At 38.1% G+C, this 26907-nt stretch overlaps 1 protein-coding gene across 1 annotated transcript in view; it reads right to left on the bottom strand.

The window, feature by feature from the left end:
• Positions 1-2759: 2759 nt before the first annotated feature.
• Positions 2760-26907, bottom strand: part of Piwil4 (piwi like RNA-mediated gene silencing 4) — a 40861-nt gene continuing 16713 nt past the window's right edge. The window contains exons 9-20 of the mRNA XM_076841980.2: positions 23420-23543; positions 22315-22432; positions 19304-19415; positions 16681-16865; positions 14559-14631; positions 13017-13217; positions 11796-11899; positions 7050-7117; positions 5567-5720; positions 3814-3939; positions 3556-3703; positions 2760-2876 (exon numbers count right to left, since the gene is read on the bottom strand). Of these exons, the coding sequence (XP_076698095.2) occupies positions 2760-2876; positions 3556-3703; positions 3814-3939; positions 5567-5720; positions 7050-7117; positions 11796-11899; positions 13017-13217; positions 14559-14631; positions 16681-16865; positions 19304-19415; positions 22315-22432; positions 23420-23543 (1530 nt within the window). The remainder of the gene's footprint in view (positions 2877-3555; positions 3704-3813; positions 3940-5566; positions 5721-7049; positions 7118-11795; positions 11900-13016; positions 13218-14558; positions 14632-16680; positions 16866-19303; positions 19416-22314; positions 22433-23419; positions 23544-26907) is intronic.

Here is a 26907-nt window from a genome sequence, read left to right on the forward strand (position 1 = left end):
AATCTAGTACAGCGCCCAGCATATAATGTGCAGGCATTTGTATTTGTTGACTAAATCATGTCATTTTTTTCCCTTCTCCTCAGGTATAATACTATGGCACCTTTATTAAAGCTGGATACTTTAGGTCTGACATTCTAGTCCTTACAACAACACTACAATGTGGAATTGTTATAACTTTTTATAAGTAGACACACTAAAGCTCAGTGTGGTTAAGTAACTTGCCCAGGATCTCATGGTTACTAGGTGGTAATTTTAGGATTCGGAGTCTACACTGCCTTGAAGTTTGGCACATGCTTCCTCTTCTCTTTGTCCTTAGTAACTTTAAAAAGAAAACTAGGTAATGTAGGTGATAGGCGGCAATCACTTGAAAGCTGAAATGGATCTTAGATACCATCTTGACCCACAGTCTTCAACTCATATCAGAACCATCTGGAAAATCTCAAAAGCATTCAGATGATCAGGCTTCATCCCAGATCAACTCAATTACTGTTTCTGGGGTGGGCCCAAGCATGTAATTTTTAAAAAAGCTTTCTAAAGTGCTCAAGTTTGAGCACCTCTGGTTTAGTGCAACCCCTGCTCATATTACAGACTGGGTAACTGAGTCCCGGAGGAAAGTTGTCACATTCAACAGTAAATGCTTTGCAACCTGAGCTCAAATGAAGATATCTTAGCCCCATGTTGTCCTTTGGCAGTGTACTTAAAGGTGACTTATTTTTCTAACATTTGTTGCATCATATAGTGAAGGTGAAGGACTTTGCTCCTAGGACAGTCCTAGAGTGCCCCCTAGTGGGACAACTTGGTAAGGAGTCATTATCTTGGGTAGTACTTGATAGGTAGAGAGAAGGGAGCTCGGCAGACCTTTGCATTGCCCAGTCAACATGCTTCATGTAAGTTTATACAAGCCAGCTGCTAGGCAGTGGGGCCCCACATCAGCCCTATACTTTGAAGGATTAAACAATATGAGCACAAAAGCAAAAACCACCACCAGGGATGGGTGCAGTGACTTGCCTCCAAAAAACTGGCTATAAATGCCAGTTTCCGCATCTAAGGCCCTGCCTTATAAAAGAATCCTGGGAGAAACATCTAAAATTTTACAGTACCTTTTATTAAGGCAGTAGAGTATTGTGGTTGATCTCACAGGTTTTTACTGCCAAACGAATATGACAACAAATTCTGGATCCACAATTTATTACTCTCATAAGCTTTGGTGAGTTTTTGGTGGTATCTTTAATCCCTAATTTTATCATCAGTGAAATGGTCATTATAGCCTATTTCTTATAGTTGAAGTAATATTAAATGTGTATGTAAAGTGGTTGGCACTGTGCCTGGAACCTATCAAGCTCCCCCAGCCTCATGCCCCCCAAAGGTTGTCATTACTATTACTGGAGTGGACCCATACTGGGTGCATTTCTACCAGGTCTGGACAAAACTCTCAAACCAGGAAAGAATGTTTGCAGTGCAATATGATATGACCTCTGTGCTTGTGCCGCTCCAGGCATCAGCTTCTCCAGGGATCAGCTCCTCCTTGTCCCTCAACCCAACCTGTCATCTCCCTCCTGCCCCTCCCTGCAGCTTTCCACAGAACCTTTCCTTGATAAGCAGAATCTGCAACTCTCATCTTTCCTTTATTAAAATATCTTTTGCATGTAGCCACATTCTCATTTCAACCTGGAAAGGGTGAGAAGGTGAGGAGAGACAAGCAAAGGAGGCTGGGAATGCAGGAGAGGAACCAGGAAGGGTATTACACCAGGAGGCTGGGGAAGAGTGTTTCAGATGGGGAAATGATCTTTGGGGCCCAATGCCACAATAGGTACTACAAGGACTGAGAGTGACCATCTTATTTAGCAAAGCAGAGGCCATTAGTAATCTTGACCAAAGCAATGTTTATATAGCAGTGATATTCTAAAGAGTGACATTCTAATTGGAGTAAGGAATTGGATACATCAAGCACAGACTATTCTCTTTTAAGATGGTTTTCTGTAAACATGGACAAAAATGGAGTGATATCTGGAGAGAGAAATGGTTTCCTTTTTGAGATAGGAGAAATAAATTCATAATGCCAATGGAGAAGTGTTAGTGGGGGAAAAACTGATGATGCAGAAAGGAGAGGGAAGGTCGCCTGCTTTCTCTGATTAGAAGCAAGGTCATCAGTGAGAGTGGCTTGCTAGTAAGTTAAATACTGTCCTGTCATAAGAGCAAGAGGTAAGTTCAATTTCATAAATACAACTCAAAGCTGATGGAGCTGTGGTCTAGTGGGTAAGAGCCTTTGCTAAAAATACTAAATAATGAGGTTCACATGTAATGCCAACTTAAGATTCAAATAACAAATGCATGTGTGATGCTCTGAACTTTATTTTCTCATAATTATTTAAAAAACACTCTACAAAACACTCTACAACATTATTTAAGGAAACCTCTATGAACTTTGGAAGGGGATTAGACACTATTTTTCTACCATCAAAATATCATGCACACAGATTTTCTGAAAAGATCTTTAACTTTGTCGGATTCTATTAGGAAATGGTGTACTTTAGTTCCATGGACCATGATGAGAACTTTCTGTAGCATATAACTTTTTAAACATTAAATAACACACATTTCTTTTTGACTGTTTTAGATTAAGATATTTTATGGGTTCTCCCAGAAGTAACTAAGCTTGATTCCTTTCCTCAGTGACAGTCTCCAGCTTTGGCAGATCTGTACAAAGTATACCAACAATTTCTTGGATTCTTCGGGTAGTGACACCAAGGTTAGTGTCATCACAGGTAGAAGAGAGAATTGGCTAATTCCAAGTTTGGTTCCTTATGGATGCTTTGTGCCACCAGAAAGGTCAGCTTGTGTGCATACTGACATGGTGCTGGGATACTGATTAAGCCCTGAGGAGAAAAACGTAGTGATCATAATTAAGAGGATGATTTGCTCTTCATCATGACTTTTCTTCTGAGTTTTTCCAACTATTGGTTATACAGACAAAAGAATGTGTCTCTAGATAAACAATAATCACTTTTAACTGACAATAGGCAGCCTCACTCACGCAGAACTGAAGCTTCCTGGCAAGGTAGGGTGAAGGCTTCACGGTGTTGGGTACTGGGAGACACTACACCCAGGCCTGATCTGAGTTTCCTTTGACCTCTTATCTCAAGGGGCTTAGAGCAAACCTTGGCTTTGGACTTTGAGAGCAGCTCCTGGACTAATGCTCAGTACACAGGACAGACATGCCTGTTAGCACTTGCCCACCAGGGACATATGTGCTGGTATCAACTTCCTCATATATAACTCTGAATTAAGAAAACCTTGATTTCCTCCTAAGCCTGCCTAAGATGATGTATATAATAAAGTCCTCTAATTTATTGTATCTATTAATAGTTATTACTATTTTGCTTCTATGACTCACTGGGTTCCTCCCACTGTGGACTTAAAGAGCCACACATTCATCTCATCTTGTGAAAAGTCAGATTTTTTTTTTTTGCCTAGGAATATACAGGAGAACTGGGTACAATTCCCAGGTGGGCATCTTGAGTATCATATTTACATCAGTAAGCAGCTTCCACTCACCTGCCAATTGTAGTACAGATGGCATAGTTTGAATGTTAGTCTCTGCATGTGGTCAGGCTTCAAGCAATTGTCATCGTAGATGACATTGTAGTAGGTGGGACTGACAGTTCCCCGACAGGCAGTCTGGCTGATCAAATAAAAGTCATACCTGGAAAGGAATGTGGAAATGGGTATGGGAAAGAAGTCACTTGGGTTAAGGCCAAACCTAAACAAGATGCAGCAAACGCTGGTTAAAAACTGATCTCCAGTAGCACTCACCACTTTGGACGTGTTGCTTCTGCATCCACAACAGTGCCCAAGGGGGGATTCTGGACTGTATGGTTCATTTCTGTGAAGAATCGTGGCATGCATTTCTTTCTCACCACAATCACTGATAGTCTGCAGCTTGGAACCACAGAGGAAAAAAATAAGAAGAAGTCAACTAAAACCAATCCATGCAACTTTGCAGTTTCGGTTTTTGTTGTAGTTTTATCTTTTAAATTGAAATAAAGAATTTCACTAGAAAAAACACTGCAAAACAGAGAAAGTAAAATCACCCATAATCCGTTCCTTAGAGAGACATACAATCTTTAAGCTAGGGATTGTCCTTCTATGTTGCAAAAGTGCACCATGCCAAGTCATCTGCTTCATTTATATCACTTAAGACAATGGGAGGAATGATTCACAACGAACTTGAATTGCATTTTGAGAGAAGATGTTCCAGTATTACCCAAGGAGACAAGTTTTTTTTTTTTTTCATTAGCAAGCACCACTCTATTTTCACTCTTCACTCTTTCTCTCAAATTTATCTGAGCAGCAAAAGAAGAGTCACTTAGTTTGCTTCTCAAATCATCTGTTCTGAATTCTGTAACACCCACTAGGTAGATGGATGGACAGATCAAATTTATATTCTGGAAATGCTGAATGGCCAAATGTTAATGTCAAAGCCAAAACCAAATATTCACCATTATGGAAGAAACTCTGGGATGCAAAGATCACTTGGAAGTTTTATTTTAAGCATTTTAATTATTTTAAAAATTATGATGAATGTTTTCAGTATTGGACTTTGAAAAAGTTGATACTATAGAGAAAGAAAAGTAACCCCTCATCGATTGCTAAATTTACCCGTCTCTCTCGATTACATATTTTCTTTAATTTCTAATCATCTGCCTGAGATACATTCACCTGTGGTCAATGGGAAGAGAGATTTTGACTCTAAGAGTTTGGCTGCAAGTGACATTGCCCACCAACCTATGAGGTTCTCCATTCTTTCTAAATACTAACTCACTGAGGTCAAGACTCAGTAGCTCCTTTGTGATTTGAGGCCAAGAAGCTCTGGTTGATGGGAATGATGGTGAAATTATATGGAGTTCTACGTGCTTCACTGAAATAAGATGCTTTCCAAATAGTCTAAGATGCCAACTTGAGATTACTGTCCTCCCTCATTTTCCATTTCTAATATTTTTATTGAGTTGCCACTTCACATAATCACTGAAGGAAATTTCGTACCAAAACACCAAATCTAGAAAAGCAACAAGCAGCAAGATGCTTCATGTCCAAGATGGTCTGATTTCCATATGTGGTTCAGTTTTCATGATACTCACATCCCTCTCACTACCTCAACTGCACATTAGTGCCTGTAATTCAGACGTATCAGCTCTGTGTGTTGATCTGGGCCTCAAATTTAAAACCAAGAGTTATTTTTTTCCATGGTATATTAATATGTATAATATCTTCACTGGCCATCAGTCCTGTGGGCTTCCTACTGAGTTCGTGCCAGCTACTCTAAAGGATACCTGCCTTCCTCCAAGTGACCCACCTGGGACCCCAAAGCTTACACCACCTGGCTATGTATGTTAGACCCACCATGACTACCCTCCAATCAAGGGAAGATTCATCAGCCATACTGACATGATGCAGAAACACAGGAAAAAAAAAAAGTTAAAGTTATGTTTGCATACCTCATGTCAAATAGCTGCAGCTGAAAGTGCTATTATTGGGAGTGTTAGAGAAAAGAACAACCATTTAATACCTGATATTTGAGCTGGATTCTGTTACACTGCTTAGCAGCTGCGGAACTTCATATTCAACAATGGTTTTCAGCTGACCGTCCCCTACACCATCACGATACACAATTATGCGCGCGGGCAAGCTGTGGTTGTGCTTGTACCACTTGTTGAGTGCTCCTGCAGAATTTGGTGTAAGTAAGAAAAGAATGACATGTCCAGTGTCAACACATATATTTACATGTAATTTACTGTTTAAATAACTTGGCTATTTCAGACCATTGTAAAAAAGGGTCATACCTAATTTGGGTTGCATTTGCAATAATGTAAAAATGAATAACCTCAGAGACCTTCCTTCATCTCTGCTCTCTGAAACATCTTAATAGTTTCTATGGCATAATACATTCTTAAATTTACCATATTTCTTTAACTAAATTTCAATATTTGTGCAACAAATCAACATTCAATTCATAATACACAGATATTACTAAAACCAAATTAATGCTAATTAGTTTCTTCAAGTCTTTAAATCCTCTCAATAGACACAGGCTAGATGAGTTTATATCATTTTCTTCCCTAATGAGAATAAACATGAAAACATAAGGACTTGGCTCTTCTGCTAAAAACACTTCTTCAACTGACTCAACCAATTCAATTCCAATTCTAACTGATGATAGGATTTCTGAAAACATTCCCACCCACACTAACTAGAATTTGCCTTAGAATAGAAATCACAGTAACTCACATGCAAAAGAAACATCTAATGACATCTGCTAAAAGAAATTTTCTAGTGTAGAGAAAGTAACAGGATGCAGTAATTCTTTTCATGTATATATTGCACAATTTGTTTTTAGAAGAGTTTATTGTCCAGAAAATTCAATTTTATTTTTTTAGAAGATAATCACATATCTAAGACCATTATCAACATGGATCATCAAATTTACCTTTTTAGGAAAAAAAAAAATTACAACCTCCCCCAAATTTACCAATTGGAAAATGCAGTCTGGAACAAAGATTTGTACATGTCACATTGTTGTGGAACAGCCGAGCCAGACCTGGGCCATGGCCAGTGAGGAAACAAAACCCTAGATTTGTCTTTCCATTGCATTCCACTGTGAAGAGGACACCTTTCCTCATCTGTCACCTCCCCCTTCTTCTCCAGCTATGCCACACTTTATCTGTTAGCATCTCTACCCCAGGCCCAAAGTCTCTGCAGGGTAGGTTTCTTTTGGCCTTCACACTGCTTACCAGGACCACCAGTAGCCACAAACTTTCCTCCCTCTCAGCTTTTGTTTATCACACACATACAAATATAAATGCTGCACAGTCTGACTGTTCGCCTGTATGAGTCAGCATACAGCTTTGGGAAAGCTCTGACTCCATGAAATCTGACAGGCTTAGGGAGTTTGCTTCTACCTATCTGCTCTGATGAAAATATGTGGAAGGAATCTACTTTGGGTCTGAGCAAGCAGTCCTTGAAGCCCACCCACATTGCAACCTTTTTAGTACCAGTCATGAAGACTTTTAAGCAATCTGCAATATCAGTTGTTTTCTGAAGGATGCAGCGTGAAAACCACCTACAGTGAGCAAAAGAAAAAAGTAAAGCTTAATTTCAAAATTTTGCTCTAAACATGCCTTAATATTAAACAAACAAATAGACACTTTGAGTAAAAATCAATGACCCTAATTTTATATGTGCTATGTGGTCACGATTATATTAAAAAAAAAAAAAAAAACCTCTCCCCAGAATATGTTTTTTATTAAGTGAAATTAAAGCACAGTGTTAGCATTCAGATTCTAATCCTTGTATATTCACTAGTTATGTGAACCTAAACCTTAGTTTCCTTATCTGTGACAAGGAGATTTACAAGGCAGTAAGGTAGTTACTACTTTATAGGTTTGTAGTAAAATTTCCAGTAGATAATATAGCATAGTACACCTGTGCCCCGATCCTTGTGGGGTGCTGCAAAAAGTCCCTCTTCTTTCTTGCTTTACCCAGAACACTGAATTGAGAGATTGAGAGTGTCTGGGGGCAGGTAAAGGAGACTTCAGACCATAGTAATTGCTCCATTAGATGCATCAGGAAGCCCACCCATGAGATGTTTGGGATACCTTGCTATACCCCACCTTCAACTGGCCTAGAAGCACCCAAATGCTCCATACACCTTGCCACTTCTACTCCAAGTCTGGCCCCTTGAGCACATCCTACAAGATAGTAAGAATAAGTGCCTTAAGTCTACAGGAATGGGAGAAAATACAATAAAGGCTGACATCTTCCCAGCTGGCTTAACTCTATAGGATTGGAAGAAGATACACACAAATATGAGAATTTCTGAGCACCAGCTATGGAAGACAATTGGGAAGCTCTCAGCACTTGGTATGGCTTTCTGGGATTGAGAGAAGGTATAAAATCTTTAAGAACTTCCCTAAGAAGGAACAAGAAGTGTAGGACAGGCACACCAATAGAAAAGATGGAAGAGATCCTCACAATCACTAGTGAAGTCATTTCTCTCAAAGCATGTCAGTAAAGTCTAGGGTGGATGACCAATTCTTCAAATGTGAAGACAGCAATGTAAGACTTCAAGGAAGATGAAAAAAATCAAGGAAACATGACACACTGAAGGATTAAAATAATATTCCAATAACCAATTCCAAAGAAATGATCTAAAAACTGCCTGACAAGAAATGCAAAATAGTTGTTTTAAGGGAGCCCAGTGAGCTACAAGAGAACACAGGCCACTTGATATCAGAAAAATAATACATAAACAAAATACTAACTTCAAAAAGAGAAAAATTGTCAAAAAGAACCAAACTGCTGTCCTAGAACTGATTAATCCAACAAATGAAATAAAGAATGCAATAGATAGCAGAACTGCTCTAGTAAAAGGGTGTTTTCTCAGAGGAAGAAAAAGAAATTTTAGATGAAAAAAGAAAATTCATAGGAGAAAAACTTTAAAACATAAGAAATGAAGAAAGCTTATGGAATTTACAGAAAATCATCCAGAGGGCAAATATTCTCGATATGAGAGTTTCAAAAAGAGAAGAAAGAAGTGACAAAGTTTATTAAGAAAATAATGGCTGAAAACTCCCAGATCTGGTGAGAAAAAGGGACATCCTGCCACATAAAGGTCAAAAGTCCTCAGATCAGCTTAATCCAAAAAAGACAACACCAAGACACATTATAATCAAACTGTCAAAAATCAAAGAGAATTTGAAAGTGAAAAAAATGGGCTTATCACATACAAAGAAACCCCTATCAACAAACTCAAGAGAAACTTTATAGGCCAGGAGAGAATGAGATGATATACTCAAAGTGCTAGGCAGGGGTGACCTAGAAATATTTGCCCAGCAAAGCTATCCTTCAAAAATAAAATCTTTTCCAAACAAACAAAAGTTAAGGGAGTTTATGACCACTGGAAGTGCCTAATAAGAAATAAAAAGTTCTAGCTAAAATGAAAGTTGTTAATTAAGTAACATAAAAATGAAAGTATAAAACTCAAAGGTAAAGGTAAATATATAGTCAAATTCAGAGTACTCTAATATGGACATATATAAATCACTTTTAACCCAAGAATAAGGTTAAAGGTTAAAAAAAATAGCTATAGCTACAATAATATCAATAAATACCCAACATAAAAAATGTAAATTGTGATATTAAAAACTAAAAATGTGTAGAGAGGAAGTAAAATGTTTTTGTATGTTATATATGGAAGTTGAGTTGCTATCAGCTTTAAAAACTATAAAATGTTTTGTCTAAGTCTCATAGTAACCATAAATCAAAACCCTTATTACCTATAGCAAATCTTTTCATTTTCTGCATATATTGTGATGATCACTTCTTTCCTTTATTCTGTTAGTGTGGTGTACCATGTTTATTGATTTGTTTATGTTGAACCATCCTTGTATCCCAGGTATCTGATCCTTTTAATGTGCTGTCATATTTAGTTGGACAATTTCTTGAGGATTTTTGTATCTATATCTTCAGGAATATTGATATATACTTTAAAACATTCTTGTCTGATCTTGATATCAGGTAATGTTGGCCTTATAGGTTTAGAAATGTTCTCTTTTGTTCATATTTTTGGAAGAGTTTGAGAAAGATTCTTCCTTAAGTGTTTTGTAGATTCACCAATAAAGCCATCAGGTTTGTGGCTCCTCTTTGCTGAGAGATTTTTCATTATTATTTTGGATTCAGTTTTCTTTCTCTTATTGGTATGTTCACATTTTCTATTTACCTATGTGACATCATGAATCATCAGGGAAATGCAAATCAAAACCACAGTGAGATAACATCTCACACCAGTTAGGATGGCTATTATCAGAAATTCAAAAGAGAGGAAATGTTGGGAAGGATGTAGACAAAAGGGGACTCTCATACATTGTTGTGGGAATGAAAATTGGTACAGCCTCTATAGAAATCAGTTTGGAAGCTTTTCCAAAAATTAAAATAAAACTACCATACAATCCAGCAATCACACTTCTGGACATCTAGCCAAATAAAATGAATCTGTATTTCAAAGGAATAGCTACACTCCATGTTCATTAAGATGTATAATCAACTTGAGTGTCTGTTGAGGAGCAAATAAAGAAACTGTAATATGAACATTCCAAAGAATATTATTCAGTCTTCAAAGAAGAAAGAAATCATGCCACTTACAACAACACAGATATACCTAGAAGTCATTGTGCTAAGTAAAAATAAGCCAGACACAGAAAGATAAATACTGCGTGATCTCATTTACATGTGGAATCAAAAAAATCAATTTACAGACACAGAGAGTAGAGGGCGTTTCTTGGTGCTGGGGATAGAGAAAATGAGGAGACACTTGTCAAAAATACAAGCCTCCCATCTGTGAGATGAGTAAATTCTGTACACCTAAGGCATGCTGACTATATTTAACAACAACAAGGTATTTTATACTTGGAACAGAATAGAAAGTCCATAATAGAAAGACCAATGAAACAGAATAGAAAGTCCATAAGTAAACTCACGCACATAAGGTCAACTAATCTTTTAACAAAAGCATCAGGAACACAAAATGGGGAAAGAAATTATCTTGAATAAGTGATATGAGGAAAACTGGATATCCACACACAAATAAACAGAAACAAATTTGCTAAGAGTAAATCTTAAGTATTCTCACCACCCCCACTCACACATGTGAGGTGATGGATTTGTTGATTTGATTCATTTATCGACATATCATGATGTACACCTTAAATATATACAATTTTTGCTTGCCAATGATACTTCAATAGATCTAAGGGAAACCTGAAAGGAAATTTTCTCACAAATGGTGACTACTTAAGGAAAAACACTAAGGTGGCTCCCTACTTCATTCCTCACAAATGTAAATCTTAAATGTATAAAGAAAAAAAATACAAGTCCTTTATTAACTTGATGGATGAAGTGACATGTACGTCAGGGATCTTATGTGACACAGAAGCACGGTGTTACATTTCCTCTTTCCCACAGTCCCAAATAGATACCTGACCACAAATTTAATGGAGCCAATCAAACCTATTAAGCTGGGAAGAAAACAGCAATCAGCAGCTACTACCTCAAAATATATATTGTTTAGTTACAAATGTTGAAGGAATTCCAGGAACTATGGTTTAATGAGTTCTTTAGCCACTGCTTAAGTCATAATCCTTAATGTTGCCTCTAATTTTAACACCATAGCCCCATCAAGTGTCTTCAAGTGTTATTGATATCAAGCATGCATTGAGCACTTACTTTGGGTGGTAGTGTTCTGAGCACTTTGTCTTACATAATTCCCACAAATATCTTACAAAATTGGCACTATTATTACCCCTATTTTACAGATAATAGGAAAGAACAGCGAAGTTAAACTATGTCTCAGTGACAATGTGTGGCAGAACAGGATATAACTTTAGGCAATCTGATTTCAAAGCTCAAATGCTTGCCATAATATTTGGTGAGTACCTGTTACACTGCCTGGTATAGTGCAGATGCTTAGAAAATAAAACATGCACAAGAATATCAACACATCCATAATTTTGAGAAAATGACCAGAATACAAGCATCAGCTTGTCCTAATAAATGTGTAAATATATTTAAATGAGGTTACATATTACTCCAATATTATCAACCACATTTTTATATATAATTTTATATATAATTTATGACCATAAGTTTTGGTATATAAAATATGGAAGTGGGCTGATATGTTCTATAGTTAAACTACATTAACAATTTAACTGAAGAATATGTCAGTGTAGTTTTAAAAGTACCTGGTGATTCTAGGATTAAGGCTGGCCACAAATCCAACCACAGCCACTTCCCTGTTGAATGTGTCTTTGCAGATATCAATACCAACCACCATCAGGGACTTTAACTACAAAATTAAATTTGTTAAGATTTAATAGGGTAAGTATTTCCCCCCAACAATGATTAATATGACATTAAAAAAAGACTAGTTACTAAATTATTTAATTAAACTTTGTGTCAGAGAGAACAAGATGCAGATGAGGCATATTTTTAAACTGCAAACCAGAGTTAAAGATAAAGAAGGAAGAACATGATACATATTGTGTTTAAGAGAGTTGCTGTAGTCCAAAACAGCCATCATCCTCTATGGCGGTGAGCAAGAGGCACCAATGGCTAAAGAGATTTCAAGAACGTGGTCAATCCATTCTGTTCTAAAGGAATCTGGAGAGGAATTCCATTCCTGTTCTGCAGATTGCTAAGGAATCCTCACTTGACTATGCACCTGGGTATGGAAGTGGGCGGCAATGGGAAGCATTCCCCTCACTTCCTCCTGTGGTGTTTACAGTTCAGGAAACAGAAAAGGAATTTCTCCGTTCCCAACACACTTAGGAGCTTTAGAACCTGGACTATGCCACTGCACCAAACTCTGGGAAAGCCCCCCCCCCCCCCCCAGGGTGCCAGGCTACTCTGAGAGACAGCACTCTGGTGAAATCAGGTAAAGATGGAGGCCAGGGAATAGATTTTAAAATAGCAGCTGGAATGATCCAAATCAAGCCCTGCCCCAAGTCTATGACAAACTAAATTCTCACTCATGGAATGAACATTGTTAAGTTAGAAGTTTAAACTGAAGTTCCTTGAGAAGAGCACCATGCCTCACCTTCTCAGGGAATCTCGGCTCAGGGAATAACAGAACCCAGGGTACAGCTCAATGAACAAACCAAATATGCTCAGCCGTCTGTAACCATAGGTTTTGCATGTACACTATATTAGCTATCAGAAGTAATCTAGAGAAGATTTAAAGCATATGGGAGGAAGTGTGTGAAAGTTATATGCAAATACCACCATCTTATATCCAATACTTGAGCATTTTCAGATTTGGGCATGTTCAGGGGGTCCTGGATTCAACTCCCCAAGGATGTCCAGGGACAATTGTAATTCTGGGATTATGTGATAATATTTCCTACTTTAATTTAAGGATTAATTGATCGATTGATCATTAAAAGGAAAACTGTGACAGTCCTCACAGGTATCTCTACAGCCCACAGCTCGCCTCCGAGTTTACAGGTCATCTGCATGGCAATCTTGGTGGCAACACTCATCATCATTCCCTGTTTATTCAAAGTCCGAGTAAGCACACACTGGCTCGGGACAGGGCAGTCCAAGCTCAAATATTTTTTAATGGAATCATAACAATTCTTCTGATTAGAAGGCAGAATACACATCACCTAAAAGAGAAAAAAAATAGCAGAAGATAAAATCAATTTCATTATGTTTGGGAAAAGTTTTTAAAGAAATGACTACATGGATTGTCTTAATACCCTCTGCCCCCAAGTTCCTCAGAAATAAGACTATCATAGCTACAGTTCCCTTAAATGACCTTTAAGCCACTGGCAAATGCATCAATACCACTTGAAAAGCCTTTTCACCAGCTATTGGCTCTGCAGAGTTACACTCCAATTTAGCCCATTTCCCTTGGTTTCCCTTCCTCTTCATTTTCTCTCCTGATCTGATTCTATTAATGCCCTAAAATCCCCTTCTCGATAGTTCTTCCTCTTACAATTGTGTTGACTCATGGTAGTATAGGAGACTGACCTTGTTTATAGGAAATGCACTAAATGCAATAAAGTATTCAAGAGTAAAGGGCACTATACCCTCCAATGTTTCAAGAAAAAGAGAACGGAAATGATAAAGCAAATATGGCAAAATCTCAATAATTAGGGATTTGGAAAGGTGCATGAAAGGCTTCTTTTAAATACATGTTGCAACTTTTCTGTAAATTTGATTTTATTTAAGTAGGGTAAGAAATCTCTTTACTTAATATAATATCCTTTGGATTTTCTTTTGCGATTACAGGAGAAGCAGAGATGGCTGCACTAGTTTGCATGAGGTATGAAGAGGAGTGGTGGGGGCTGGGCTGAGCGAACTAGCAAGGTGAGAAGAGGAAACAGGGTGAATAGGAAAAGCACTGCAATATGGAGCAGGCAGAAGCATAACAGAAGAGTAGAATTTTCAGGAAATACGAAAGGCTGAGAAATTCTGCCAATTTTAACTTGTCTGGAATGCTAGAGCATGATCTAATCATGTCTTGGCTTCCAATAGCCTACAAAGTCAGCTCTACATGCAGGCACACATTCCAGCACAACTTAGGGAAATGAGGCAACAGCAGATGTCCCACTGTGTGGTGTGGTGCAGGAAGAAATGGCACTTATGAAAGATGAAACACCCAGTAGGTGGCAAGGACTCAAAGGAAGCCCGAACTTGAGACCATGAGCAAGGAAGAAAGACCCAAACCTCAAAGAATCCCCTGAAATACTGGAGAAATGCTGGGGCACCCAACAGAAGCTGAAATGGGGGTAAAAACATGTATTTTTAAATTGTTAAAAATAGGAAAATTAACTATTGAATAAAATATTGAGATGAATTTTTTTTTTTTTTAGTGCTTTGGGGGAAATGCAGTGATTTGCAACACAATTTGGGACAGTATGTTCAGGTTCCTTCAACACCATAGATATAAAGAAAAAATAAAAAAAATATTTATCAAAAACCAAAATGTATCCTATACTTACCAACTGAACATCAGGGTCCACATGTTGCTGGATAGCTCTAAGGAACGCAGATGGATTTTCTTGTACTTTTATGCTACACAAAAAGATGAACTATTTAATTCCCTTCTTGGAACATAAGCATTATGATGTTATTAATAGAATGAATTTGCTATTGAAACAAATGAAAATGTTTCAAAATAACAATGAAGTATCATCATTATCCACAAATGAATTTTCATAGCAAACTAGTAATGTTAGGGGAAACAAAAACTAAATAAAAATGACAACCTTGAGTCTAAAATTGTTTTTCCCACAAGATATGCCAAAAAATATTTAGTAATCACTTTTATTAGCACAAAAAAATAATTTGGTGGAAATGGAATTTTCTCAATTGTAAAGAATCTTTCAATTAATATTTCTGTTGTTCAAAATGGGGTTGAAAGTGAACTTTTAAAATCACAAGCACATAATATCAAGTGTCCGAGATAAGGTTCATGTGAGAATGTTAATATAAAATTTTCATGAATCATCAGGTCAATGAGACCTTATTATTCAACTAATCTGCATAATGGGGAAGGGAGGTGAACTTCTCATTACCGGAAGCTTGTTTGGAGCCTGGAATATCTAGCCTTAATCAATCCATCAGTCAGCAATTATTTATCAATTAGATAGCAGTATGTTGGGGGGCCACAGGCTACAGAAATAACTCCCACACACAGGATTTATAAGTCCAGTTTCTTTATGAAGAATCAGTTTCTTTTATATGCATGATTGGACTCTCCCAATGCTCAATAGTGCCCTTTTAAAATTTCTCCAGCAGGTGGCAGGACCACCAACCTGACTGCTGATTCTAAGATGGACAAGAATGGCCTCAAGCAGTATTTCAACAACTAGATGGTCCTGACTTTTTCAATTCAAACTCCTGCACTGCAGCTCAGCCACTATTCTTGCCCATGCCTTCTAAAATCATTAGGCAAATGTTTTAGTTGAGAGAAGCTATGCATAAAAATCTAAACACGTAAATGGATACCTCACTGGAGGGAAAAAGAGGGGAAATAAAATATGGGCTTTGAAACAAAAAAGGCCAGGGAAGAACATGACCTGGGCTTGTTCACTGAATTCATGTAAGAAAGATCCTGTGATATAAGCTCGGGGTCTTCATACTGTGGCTTCATTCATAATCTTCTCCTGCTCTATTAGCTCATTGGTTAAGGGAAACTAGAGCAGGGGAAACTCAAACCAGGCGATTTGTTAACAGATTTGATAAGAGGAGAATTCTAAACTACAGTGTAAAATGAGACTTTGGGCATAGCTATAGTTTTCAACAATACTTGTGCTGCTGATGTAATTAATTAGTAACTATGTGTTTAAAGACTAACTTCTCAACCTGCCAGTTAGGACACTGGTACCTCCACTACAACAAAGAAAAAGAAGTAACCATTGTTCTTTCTAAGCATATCGGGTTCAACAAAGTGTGGCCTAACAGACTTTATGGCTTTTTTAAAGCAAGACAATGTTAAACTTTGAGTATGACTGCATAGGTGTTTACTCAATTAAAGCAATTTTCTTCATCTTTCTCATCCCCTGAAACAAGTTTAGTATTTAGCACACAGTAGATACAAAACAAATGTTCAAAAAAAATGAATGAACTTAGTGTTACCAGAATATTATAAAAATGACTAATCTTGTTATAGCAACAGAATCAGAAATGCTTATTTTAGGTCTATTTCTATATTAAAAGTTAAAGCATAAAATTTATCAAGTAAATCAGGAAATGCAACTTTATTTTTAAATATCCTATTTGTTCTTAAGTTTTAAATAATTGGTATGAAAGAAGAAAAAAGTTGAGAAGAGAATATATGGACTTATTAAGGATTTATTCTATTACTGAAAAGATTTTGAGGTCATGAGACTTGCCTAAGAAGAAATGTGAAAACAAAATTTCACACAGATCAACCTCAAATACGTTTTAGCTTAATAAAGATGTAATCATTACAAAAATCTATCCACTTATGACTATTTTGTTGCACTTTATGTCAGGGAACATTATTGAGATAAGCTTTTGTAGATGCGTCAGCCGTTACTTCCCACCTTCTAACCAAATCAAATCAATGCATGAAAGAAAAATTCAGTATATTCTCACATTTTGGGGTAGGCCACATTAAATCCCATGGGGCTTCCAACTCTTCTCAAGCAGTTCAGAAAGTTCTCAATCACATTTTCTGCTCTGTTACCACATAAAAGCAACCACTTATTCAAAGGCTGTGCACTTAAAATCTTGCAAGATCGTATATCCTTGGACCAATCAGCAGCAGACACGGGTTGACACTGAGGAAAATGATCATGAAAGGATTGTACAAATTTATTCAGAGACCAATTAAATACAGTGTAAACATGGCCAATATTTGCCACAATAGAACTATTGTCACAGAATAGAACTATTGTCACAGTCTTAACACAGAGATGCTTCTTGGGAGTGCGGGCATCTGGGAATCATCCCAGGTCTGCCAGGCCCTGAATGCAGAACCTTGGGTAAGACCTCCTCATGGGTCTCTGCTATGTCTGATCCAAAGATCTCAAAGGTTCCCTTCCATTTCTAAGAACCTATGACCTCTATTTTGAGTGACGTAGCAAACAGGCTGTACAGTTTGGTTTCCTTTATGCATTCTAATATCTCAAATAGAAAATGATGATTATTGATACTCTTCTCATCATACCAAAATGGTCAAGCCCTACAGGGAAGTTAACACTGTACCTTATGGCAGGAAAGCTACATTTAGGAACAAACAGGATACATTAATGTATGTAACATAATTCCTTTGTTCTACAGACTCAAAAGCTGCGGTGGAGAGAAACTGTAGAGCCAGCTGGCAGCAGTGACAGATTGAGAATGCTAGTGTCCTGATGTTCCAGCCAGGGCACTTTCTACCAAGTACTCATTTCCAGCCACCAGGCATCTTCAACATGCCTTGCCTTTAAGTGGCCAGGCTGGGGCTCGGCACCAGGAAGTGACCTTAACATGAGAACAAAAGGGAACAGGTCGCCCTCCACAGAGAGTTCCATCAGAACTAAGGTTCATTACATACAGTGGGAAGAGAGTCACAGTCTTCTTGCCTACAACCCTGCTGCCATCCCCTGGACACTGGAAGGAGACCCAGAACAATGTGCCTATGAATCTTTCTTTTATGACTTTTAGAAAAGAGTTGGCCAATGGCTGGAGCTGTGGTTCAGCAGTAGAGCACTTGCCTGGCATACATAGGCCCTGGGTTCAATCCCCAGCACTGCAAAATAATATTAATAATGATGATGATGATGATGATGATTGGCCAAAAAGTTGATGACATAGTCACTTCTAGCAAGCCCCTACCTCTAGGGTTCAGGTTCTTCCATTTTAATGCCCATTCTCCCTAGGTGACCTATTTCCACATCAAAAAATACAAAAATGAAAAAGAAATAAAAGTTCTGTTAAATATGATTTTACTCACAGAGATGATAAAATGAATCATTTAATATCTGGAGTCCTGCTTCACATATGGATCTGAAACTGCACTTCTCTTTACTGATCCCTGACCTAGTAGGGTAATAGTTTACTGTTTTATTTGCTTTGTTTTGAAAAGGTTTTTTTCTCTCAATGTCTCCAATCAATTTTTTTTGTTAATTTGGATAGATTATTCAACAGAAAGGATGAAAAATATGCCCATTTTTTCAATACCAGTTACATTAGTTCAGACATGTATTTTATTGTACCAAATAAGGACAAGAATGCCTTTTAAACTAAATGAAATGTAACTGGCCTAAAAAACGGGCAAAACAAAGGGGAAAAGTAGGATAACGTGCAATTTTTGCATAAAATAGGTTTGTTACTCAATTAAAGCCTAGAAGGAGCAATGATTTGTCTCTTAATAAATTTTTTTTAAAGAGAGAGAGAATTTTTTAATATTTATTTTTCAGTTTTCGGCGGACACAACATCTTTGTTTGTATGTGGTGCTGAGGATCAAACCCAGGCCGCACGCATGCCAGGAGAGCGTGCTACCGCTTGAGCCACATCCCCAGCCCCGATTTGTCTCTTGAGGCTATGTTTGGGAATAGGCTCCGTGAGAATTTCTTCACTTTTTTGTCAACTGAACAGCTCTTTACTTTGAAAGATTAACAGACACAATGAATACAGCAACTAAGAAACTAACTTTGGTATAAGGAACTCAGTCTAGTAAAATTAATCTTCGCCAGTTAGCAGAATTTTCTTAAATAACTATGGCTTTTTTATTTTTAAGTCATGTAGTATAATAGCCAATAATAGGTGGGTATGGTTGAATTGCATAATACTGGTTTTTAGGGGCAGGAGCCACTGGAGATTGTACTCAGGGGCACTCAACCACTCAGCTACATCCCCAACCCTATTAGCAACAGGGTGTCACTGAGTTGCTTAACACCTCGCTTTTGCTGAGTCTGGCTTTGAACTCATGATCCTCCTGCCTCGGCCTCCTGAGTTGCTGGGAATGCAGGAGTGTACCACCACACCTGTCTGAAATACTAATTACTAACAGACCTATATCGTGTCCACTGGGTGCCACTAAGTCTATGAAAGTAAATTTGTACTGAAATGGAAATTGGAGGGGACCTGAGCCTTAGGACAAAGGGAGGGCAGGGACATAGTCACCAAGAAACCCAACACATATCTGTAAGTACCCAGTTACTCTGGCAAAGGATCAAACTTACAAATGTTCAAGTAAACAATTTCAAATGAAAATAAAACCATTGTACTCACTACATAGTCTTGCATCAATATTTTCTCTGAAGGCACAACCCGGCCAGTCAGAGACAACTGGCTTCCAAAATGCAGTCCCCAGGTCTCCAGCTCAAAACGAGCATTCTTGTCTCTGTTGAAAGAAGTGTTTTAAGTCAAAAGAGCAATGATTCTCTAAAGGTTCTTAATCATTAGAGATAAAACTATAACTCACTGAATTCATCGGGAACTGATTTTCTGTCTTTAGGATTCCTGGCTTCTATTTCGACTCCTCTCCCGCTCCCCGCTAAAGAATTAAAGGACAAGCATACCCATCTGAGAGATGCAGGGGTGGGAAAGGGCTTCCAGAGGGGCACACTGGTTAGAAAAATGAGCTCTCAAGCCAGGCCAGCCTGGGTTTAGGTTGAACCTTTTTTTCTTTTTCTAACTTTTTTTTAGTTGTAGGTGAACACAATATCTTTATCTCATTTACTTATTTTTATGTGGTGCTGAGAACTGAAGCCAGTGCCTTACTTATGCTAGGCGAGTGCTCTACCACTGAGTCACAACCCCAGATCCTAGGTCTAACCTTTATATGTGATCTCTAGCAAATTTTTAAATCTTTCAAAGTATTAGTTACTTTACTGGCAAAAATAGCTACTTCAGAGAGCTGACATAATAGATTAAATATGACAATATATGGAAAATGACTTTCACATGTTATATGCTCAGTCAATGCAGATATTATTTCCAATAACTAATGTGTTAATAAGAAGTCATTTGGGGGCCTCTGGACATGCAGAGGTCTTCTAGGAATATCTGATTCAGTAGGTTGGGAGTGGATGGAAGATGATAAAGGGGACATAAGGATTTAAGCTTCAGAAAACCTGTAGGATAGACAGGCAAACAGGTTAGCTATGAGGAGAATATTAATATTACTAACAATGACAGTCTTTCATGCTTGATTAGACATTGGCTTGTAACTTAATAAGCTTTAATCATAGGTTATGCTTTAATCTGATGACGCTGTGATACGGGGTAATTTCTACTGTGCTTTAAGCTCCTGACTTTGTCTTCAGTCTCTGACACAGTATCCAGCATACACTAAGCCAGGTACTCACAGGATATTATGAGATCCACACCTCTGTATCACTATTAAGCCTCCATCTCAATTTTTTTTTTTTTTTTTTTTTTTTTTTTGGTACCAGGCATTGAACCCAGGGGCTCTTAACCACTGAGCCACATCCACATCCTTTTTATTTTATTTTATTTTGAGACCCGATCTCCTTTTTATCTTGAGACAGCATCTCGCTAAATTGCTGTGGCTGTCTTTGATCTCGTGATCCTCCTGCCTCAGGCTTCAATCTCCCAAGCAACTGGGATTATAGGAATGTACTGCTGTGTCCCGCTCCACCTCATTCTTTAGAGAGGTTGGAACCACTGTCATTCTGTGACAGCTCATTAGATCCATCTATTAAGGTTATGTCTTATCTGGTCACACTGAATCCTTTGAATTAATTATTTTTGCTTCATATACTGTCTTCCCAAAGTGGGAGGACAAGGCTATAACTGGGCAAGAAATAGGATAAGGTAAGTGGCATTACTCAAAGGTGGCAGGAGGATATATCAGGAGAAATAATCCGCAGCCCAGAATAAGGGATAGAGGGGAATTTCTCCAGTAGACCTAAGTCAGGGCATGTCCAGAATAAATTTAAAAAGTATGTCATAAAATGGACACTACAAAGCTACTAGCCTGATAACAGAGATGCACATTTATCAGATGGAAACATTCCAGAAAACCTTTGAATGAAAACATTATAAAACATGATTTATGATACTATAATATTTTCTGAAAAAGAATAGTATCATGTGCATTTGCAAATATTTTTAAAAATACACACCATTCACTAAATATGATTCATTTGTTAACAAATAATTACTGAGTTATTTCTCTCAATTTGCTTATATTCGTATCCAAATTATTTTGTAAGTTATTATTTTTTTTAATTTTAAAGAAAATTAATTGTTTGGCCAGGGGCAGTGGTGTACCTGTAATCTCAGCTACTCAGGGGGCTGAGGCAGGGGGAACCCAAGTTCAAGACCTGCCAGGGTCTCACTTGAGTAAGACTCTATCTCAAAATTAAAAAAAAAAAAAAATTTATAAAGGGCTGGGTATATAGCTCAGTGGTAGGGCATTTGCCTAGCATGTGTGAGGCCCTGGTTTCATCCCCGATTCTGTAAATAAATAAATAAATAATGAAGGAAAATGACCATTTTACAACAATGTGGCCCAATAGAAATACAATTTTAATTTTTCTAGGAACCACATTTAAAAGGTTAAAAAGTAACAAAGGAAATCATTTGTTAACATACAACATGTAACTTAGTATATCCAAAATATTATTAATTGAGGATGTGTTTACTTGCAACATTTCAAGTGCCCTAGAGCCACACAGGACCATAATATGAGATAGCACAATTTTAGGATATCAGAAAGGCGACCCAGGAAGGAGCACAATTCTCTCATCACACATTGCACCACATGGTTGTAAATAAGGGCAGGAGCACAGTCTGAGAATCAGATGGACTGAACAAATGGACAAAGACACTTGAAATTTAAAGTCTATGTAGTAAAAGCTTACAGTTCCAGCTCCTGAGGCCACTCCGAGCACTCCTGACCCTGAATACTGGAAGCCTGTCATGGTTTTTGGCTGTCTTCTGTTTTTGTTTTAGGTTTTTTGTTTGTTTATTTCAGATTATAGCTCTTTACATAAAAAATTCCCCAGACCTCAATTCATTAAACATGTGCAAGCACAGCTGTCTAACTGCAGTGGTGCTGCCTCTCCAGCTCGGCCTCCCACCTCTTCCCTTCAACTCACTACTCCTGAGCATTTTGCATGAAATCTCTGGGCTCCAAATAACACATTTCAAAGACTTTCTTTGAATCAACAAATGAAATGTTTGCCTAAAGAATGAAGCATCATTTACATTATCCAATTCTACACACTTGGCTTAGGCAGGACACATGCAGCCTCAGTAAGGTGATCCAGTACCTCTGGATGTCATCAGCAAGCCTGGCCAAGCGCTGCTGCCGGCCCAAAGGACTGAGCCGCGTCTCTTCAGCCACGGCCTTCATCAGCTGGAAATCAGAGGTTGCCTGGTCAGTCAAGCCTACGAAGTGTCAACAAATACAGTGTGGGAACATGAGCAGACGCTGCGGCCCCAATTTATCTCAAACACACCTGAAGCTCTTCCATTTAAACTAGATTCACTAGGATAATACTGTCCCCCATGCAAGCTACATGTCACTAAAGTTGTTCTGTTAGCTGTGCTTAAAAAGCCCAAAAGAAATAGATGAAATTATTTCAAGTAATATGAATTACTTAACCCAGTATATTCAATATATTATCATTTCTACATGCATACAAAATTCATTACTCAAGTAGTTTCCTCTTTCTTTGTATTTTGCATTTGCAGCACAACCTTCTTTAGTCTCTCCATGTAGCTCATCACATTTCAAGTGTTCAATAAACTCATGTGGCTCATGAACAACAAGGTGGGCTACAATATGACACTACAACCAGGAATGAGCATCCTTCCATTCCAAGATTAAGTCCTATTTTTCTAACTGCAAAATGTGTGTGTGTGTGTGTGTGTGTGTATAAAATAACTGATTTAAGCCAATACAAATACATAAAAAGTAGAAAGTCCTCCTTTCTTAGCTGTACTGTATTAGTTAGATAAACATTACTAGAAGTACTGGAGATAATTATTCAGATTCTAGTATATGGTGAGGATTACCTTGTCGAAGCTAATGCAAGAAGAAACTAAGGATCATTTTGGCATCATGCTAACAACATATGACAAAAATCAAAGTCATACTGCTTCCTATACTACTGAATTTAAAAAACAGAAAAGAGCATGTTTGCTGTAAGAAAATATAGAGAGGCCTACTTTGCAACAAAGTAACAAGTGAAATACATGAGATAAAGGAAATAGATTCCAAAGACTCTCCATCCTCACATTTTACTACTGGATAAATTCCTTAAAAGACCCATCCTCCATGAGTTAAATTAGTGCTTTGGCACGGTTCTGCCCATTGCTAAGGCTCAGAAGACTGTGATTAGGAGCCTGACAGTTATAAAACATAAATGTTACCTGTTAAAAAGCAGAGTTCAGGCATCAAGTGGACAATTGGAGCCTCAGTGTTGTGATTTTTCTTGCTTTTCAACAGACTAACAAGCACTGGCTGATTTAGGTCAGATATAGTAATATTATATTGCTATAAAATGCAAAATTAATGAGAAAAAAGGTTAATGTAGAAACAGTGCATCCTTACTCATAAGCAACAAAGAAATCCCCAGATGAATATATAAGCATATCTTTTCAGTGGAGGGGGAAAAAAAAACCCCAAGGCTTTCTGCTCTTCACAGCTTATTACTAGAACTTGTCTTTTACATCTGAGGGTCAGTTTGATTCCTTTAATTATCTCTTAAAATGCAACACTATTTTTTAAAAGTCATTATCCTACTTTCTCTGGGTTTCTTCCAGATTCAGAATTGCCTCCAGCTGGTTCTATACATAATTAAGTGATCCCCTGGGGCTGACTGAAAATAAGCATTTCCATTATCTGTGACTGAGGCTCGCTGCCCCATGATTAAACAACTGCTTCTAAACTTCTGTGTTCAATCTGAAAATGTCTATACACAAGATGAGGGCAAGCGTTTTACTGAGTAGACCTCAGATTTCTCAAAAAAGCAAGCCCATCTTTAACATTCAGGCTGGTATGATGTTATAAGGAATCAGCCCAGAAATCCTACAAATGGGAATCTGATCCCCAGCTCCTCCATGTACCTGCCCTGTGACACTGGAGAAGTTACTCACCTTCCCTCTTCTATGGAATGAGGATAACAGCAGGTGAGAGGTAAGCTAGGTAAACCTCTAGCACGGTGTCTGGCTTGCCAACTGTCAATGCATACCCTACTCCATTCCCTTCCTAAACTTGAATTTCAAACATTCTCATCATCCCAAAAGTTTGTTTTCAATGGCAAAGGTTCCAATTAACACCCATTTTCTGTACAATTTACTGGACACTAATGACAGAACTAGAATTATAATTTATAAAATGCCTGGGCATTATAATTAAGGATGTAAGATGCATTTTTATATTTTGATAAGAAATTTTAGTCATCAAAATAAATTTAAAAAACAACTCAGAAATCATATTTTAAAGTGGTGAGTACAACTAACGATGTGGATAAAAAGCTTGGAGAAGCCTTTATCAAGAGTCTTTATGCATGACCTCACTGATTCAGTGCACATGGCATGCTTCCTATGTTCCAGAAACTGCAGGCAATACAAAGACAAAAGAGGCAGAGTCCTCACCTTTACTCATCACCACATTATCTGTAAATGGAGAAGCACAAGTAATGATACGCTAAGCACATGATTTTCCTCATTTAATCTTGACAACAAAGCTGGCAGTTACATGCTATCATCATCTCCTCCATGGATGAGGAAACGCTGTGAGAGATTAAACAACTTTCCCAAGCATCATAACTGGAAGTTAGCCCAGCCTGAGATTTATTCCTTCACTCTGCTTGATATACCTCTTAGAACTGTGTCCCTGGGCCAGCATACCAGGGAAGGCTTCAGGAGAAAGGAAGTGCCAAGGAAAGGCCATGAAGAATATGTGGAAGTGGGACAGTCCCTGGAAATACCTCATGAAAAGCTGGGCAATGTACAGCAAAAAGTTATATTTAGGCCTGCCTTGCATGCACAAAGCCCCTGGATTCAATCCCCAGCACCACACACACACACACACACACACACAAAAAAAGTTATATTTAGATGGAGCACAGAAAAGAACTCCACCCCCAAAGTTGCTGCCTAAGGCAGATTTTATCCTTTTCCTTGCCCAGTTTCTTAGCTTTTAAAAATATTCTTTTCGTGATATAATAATGTCTTCCACTTTGAAAACTGACTACATGCTGTGTGCAATGGTGCTGGCCTATAATCCCAAAAACTCAGGTGGCCAAGAAGGAGGATCACAAGTTCAAGGCTGGCCTTAGCAATTTAGAAAGATTCTGTCTCAAAATAAAAAATGAAAAGGGTTGGGGATGTAGCTCAGTGGTAAAGCATCCCTGGGTTCAGCCCCCTCTACAAAAAAAAAAAAAAAAAAAAAAACAGAAAGAAAGAGAGAAAGAAAGAAAGGAAGGAGGGAAGGAAGGAAGGAAAGAAGCAAGCTAATAATTTAATGTTCCTTTCTCGGGACAGAGAGGAAGACACGATTTTGTTTCTTCTCTCCCTAGTTACAATATATATGCAATAGAGCACAACTCACTACAAAAAAAAAAAAAAAAGAAGAAGAAAGAGATTTTTACCAAGATTCCTTCTTCAGAAAATCACAAAATACATCTGTTCAAGTAAGAACAAATTTAATGATGCAGGGAAAAAACCTAAATATTTAATAAACCATGGGTTAAATAAACAAAAACAGCACATTTTTGGCCCAAGATGCTTTGCCAGTACTACGTATCCAGGATTCCAAAGGCCATCCCTGTCTTACTAGAAAAACGTGTTCTAAAAACATTGTGAGGCATAGTGCAGGAGCTTAGAGAGAGAAGAGCCAGCTCTCCTGTGTGGCAGAAAGCAACATCCATGAGATGACACTTGATCCTGATGCAGTGGTGGAGGGAGAAGGGACTGGATGGCTTTGTGCAGGTGTCTAGTGAGCTTGCACCAAGACTGACATCCATTCAGTGTCCAATGGGGTAGTAACAGCAGGATGCCTGGTGGGGGCGCTGAGAGAACTGAGCTAAAAGGTGGGATGAGGCCAGACTCCATGATACTAGAGTGAAGAAGGGGTAAGTGGCAAGTGGGGGTGGGGTGTCCACCCAGGCTCACAGTGTGCAGGCTTCACACACCATAATCCTACTGAACACTACACTATGCAATGAAAGTAGACCAAGTCCCTTAACAATGAGTTTAGTCAGTTCCCCAAACTAACCTTCAAGTTTAGTGATTTGCCCAAAATTATATAGCTAGAGCCAACACTTTCTTATCTAAGTTTATGCTCTTAACCACGTTTCTGGGCAGTGCCTCAGAAAGATCTCTCTCGTGCTAGTGAGAATGCTGGATTGTGGTGAGGAGAGAGCTGAGGTGGAAACTACCAAGGGTGACTGCAATACCTACCCCAGAGGGGAATCCATGAGGGGTCCTGCACTACTGTAGTGAGGACAGGCTGAGGAGGCAGGGATGGTTCCAGAGAGAGTTCAAGGAGAAAAGAGGCAGAACTCATTCTGGAGACAAGTAAAAAGGAGGTAAAAGTGAAAATGAGGAAGAAAGCAAAATGATTTCTGAGATGCAGAATTCCCAAAGAGAAACAGGAATGGGAAAGAAAATCAATTCAGTGTGAATTATGTGAGTCTAGGAAGGCTGCAGGATATTCATGCAAACATGTTCTGGAAATGGAGATGAATATGAAACCTGGGAATGAAGACAGGGCAAAAATACTATATTTGAGCAGTCTCAAAATACAAAAAAAAAAAAAAAAAAAAAAAAAGATCCTGTGTGAGAGAATCATGGTGAATGATGCTTCTTTTTGAGGGAGAAGAAGGGAGAAAATCATCAAAGCAAGACAAGAG

Source organism: Callospermophilus lateralis, chromosome 2 (genome assembly GCF_048772815.1).
Source record: "Callospermophilus lateralis isolate mCalLat2 chromosome 2, mCalLat2.hap1, whole genome shotgun sequence".
Taxonomy (NCBI): Eukaryota; Metazoa; Chordata; class Mammalia; order Rodentia; family Sciuridae; genus Callospermophilus; species Callospermophilus lateralis.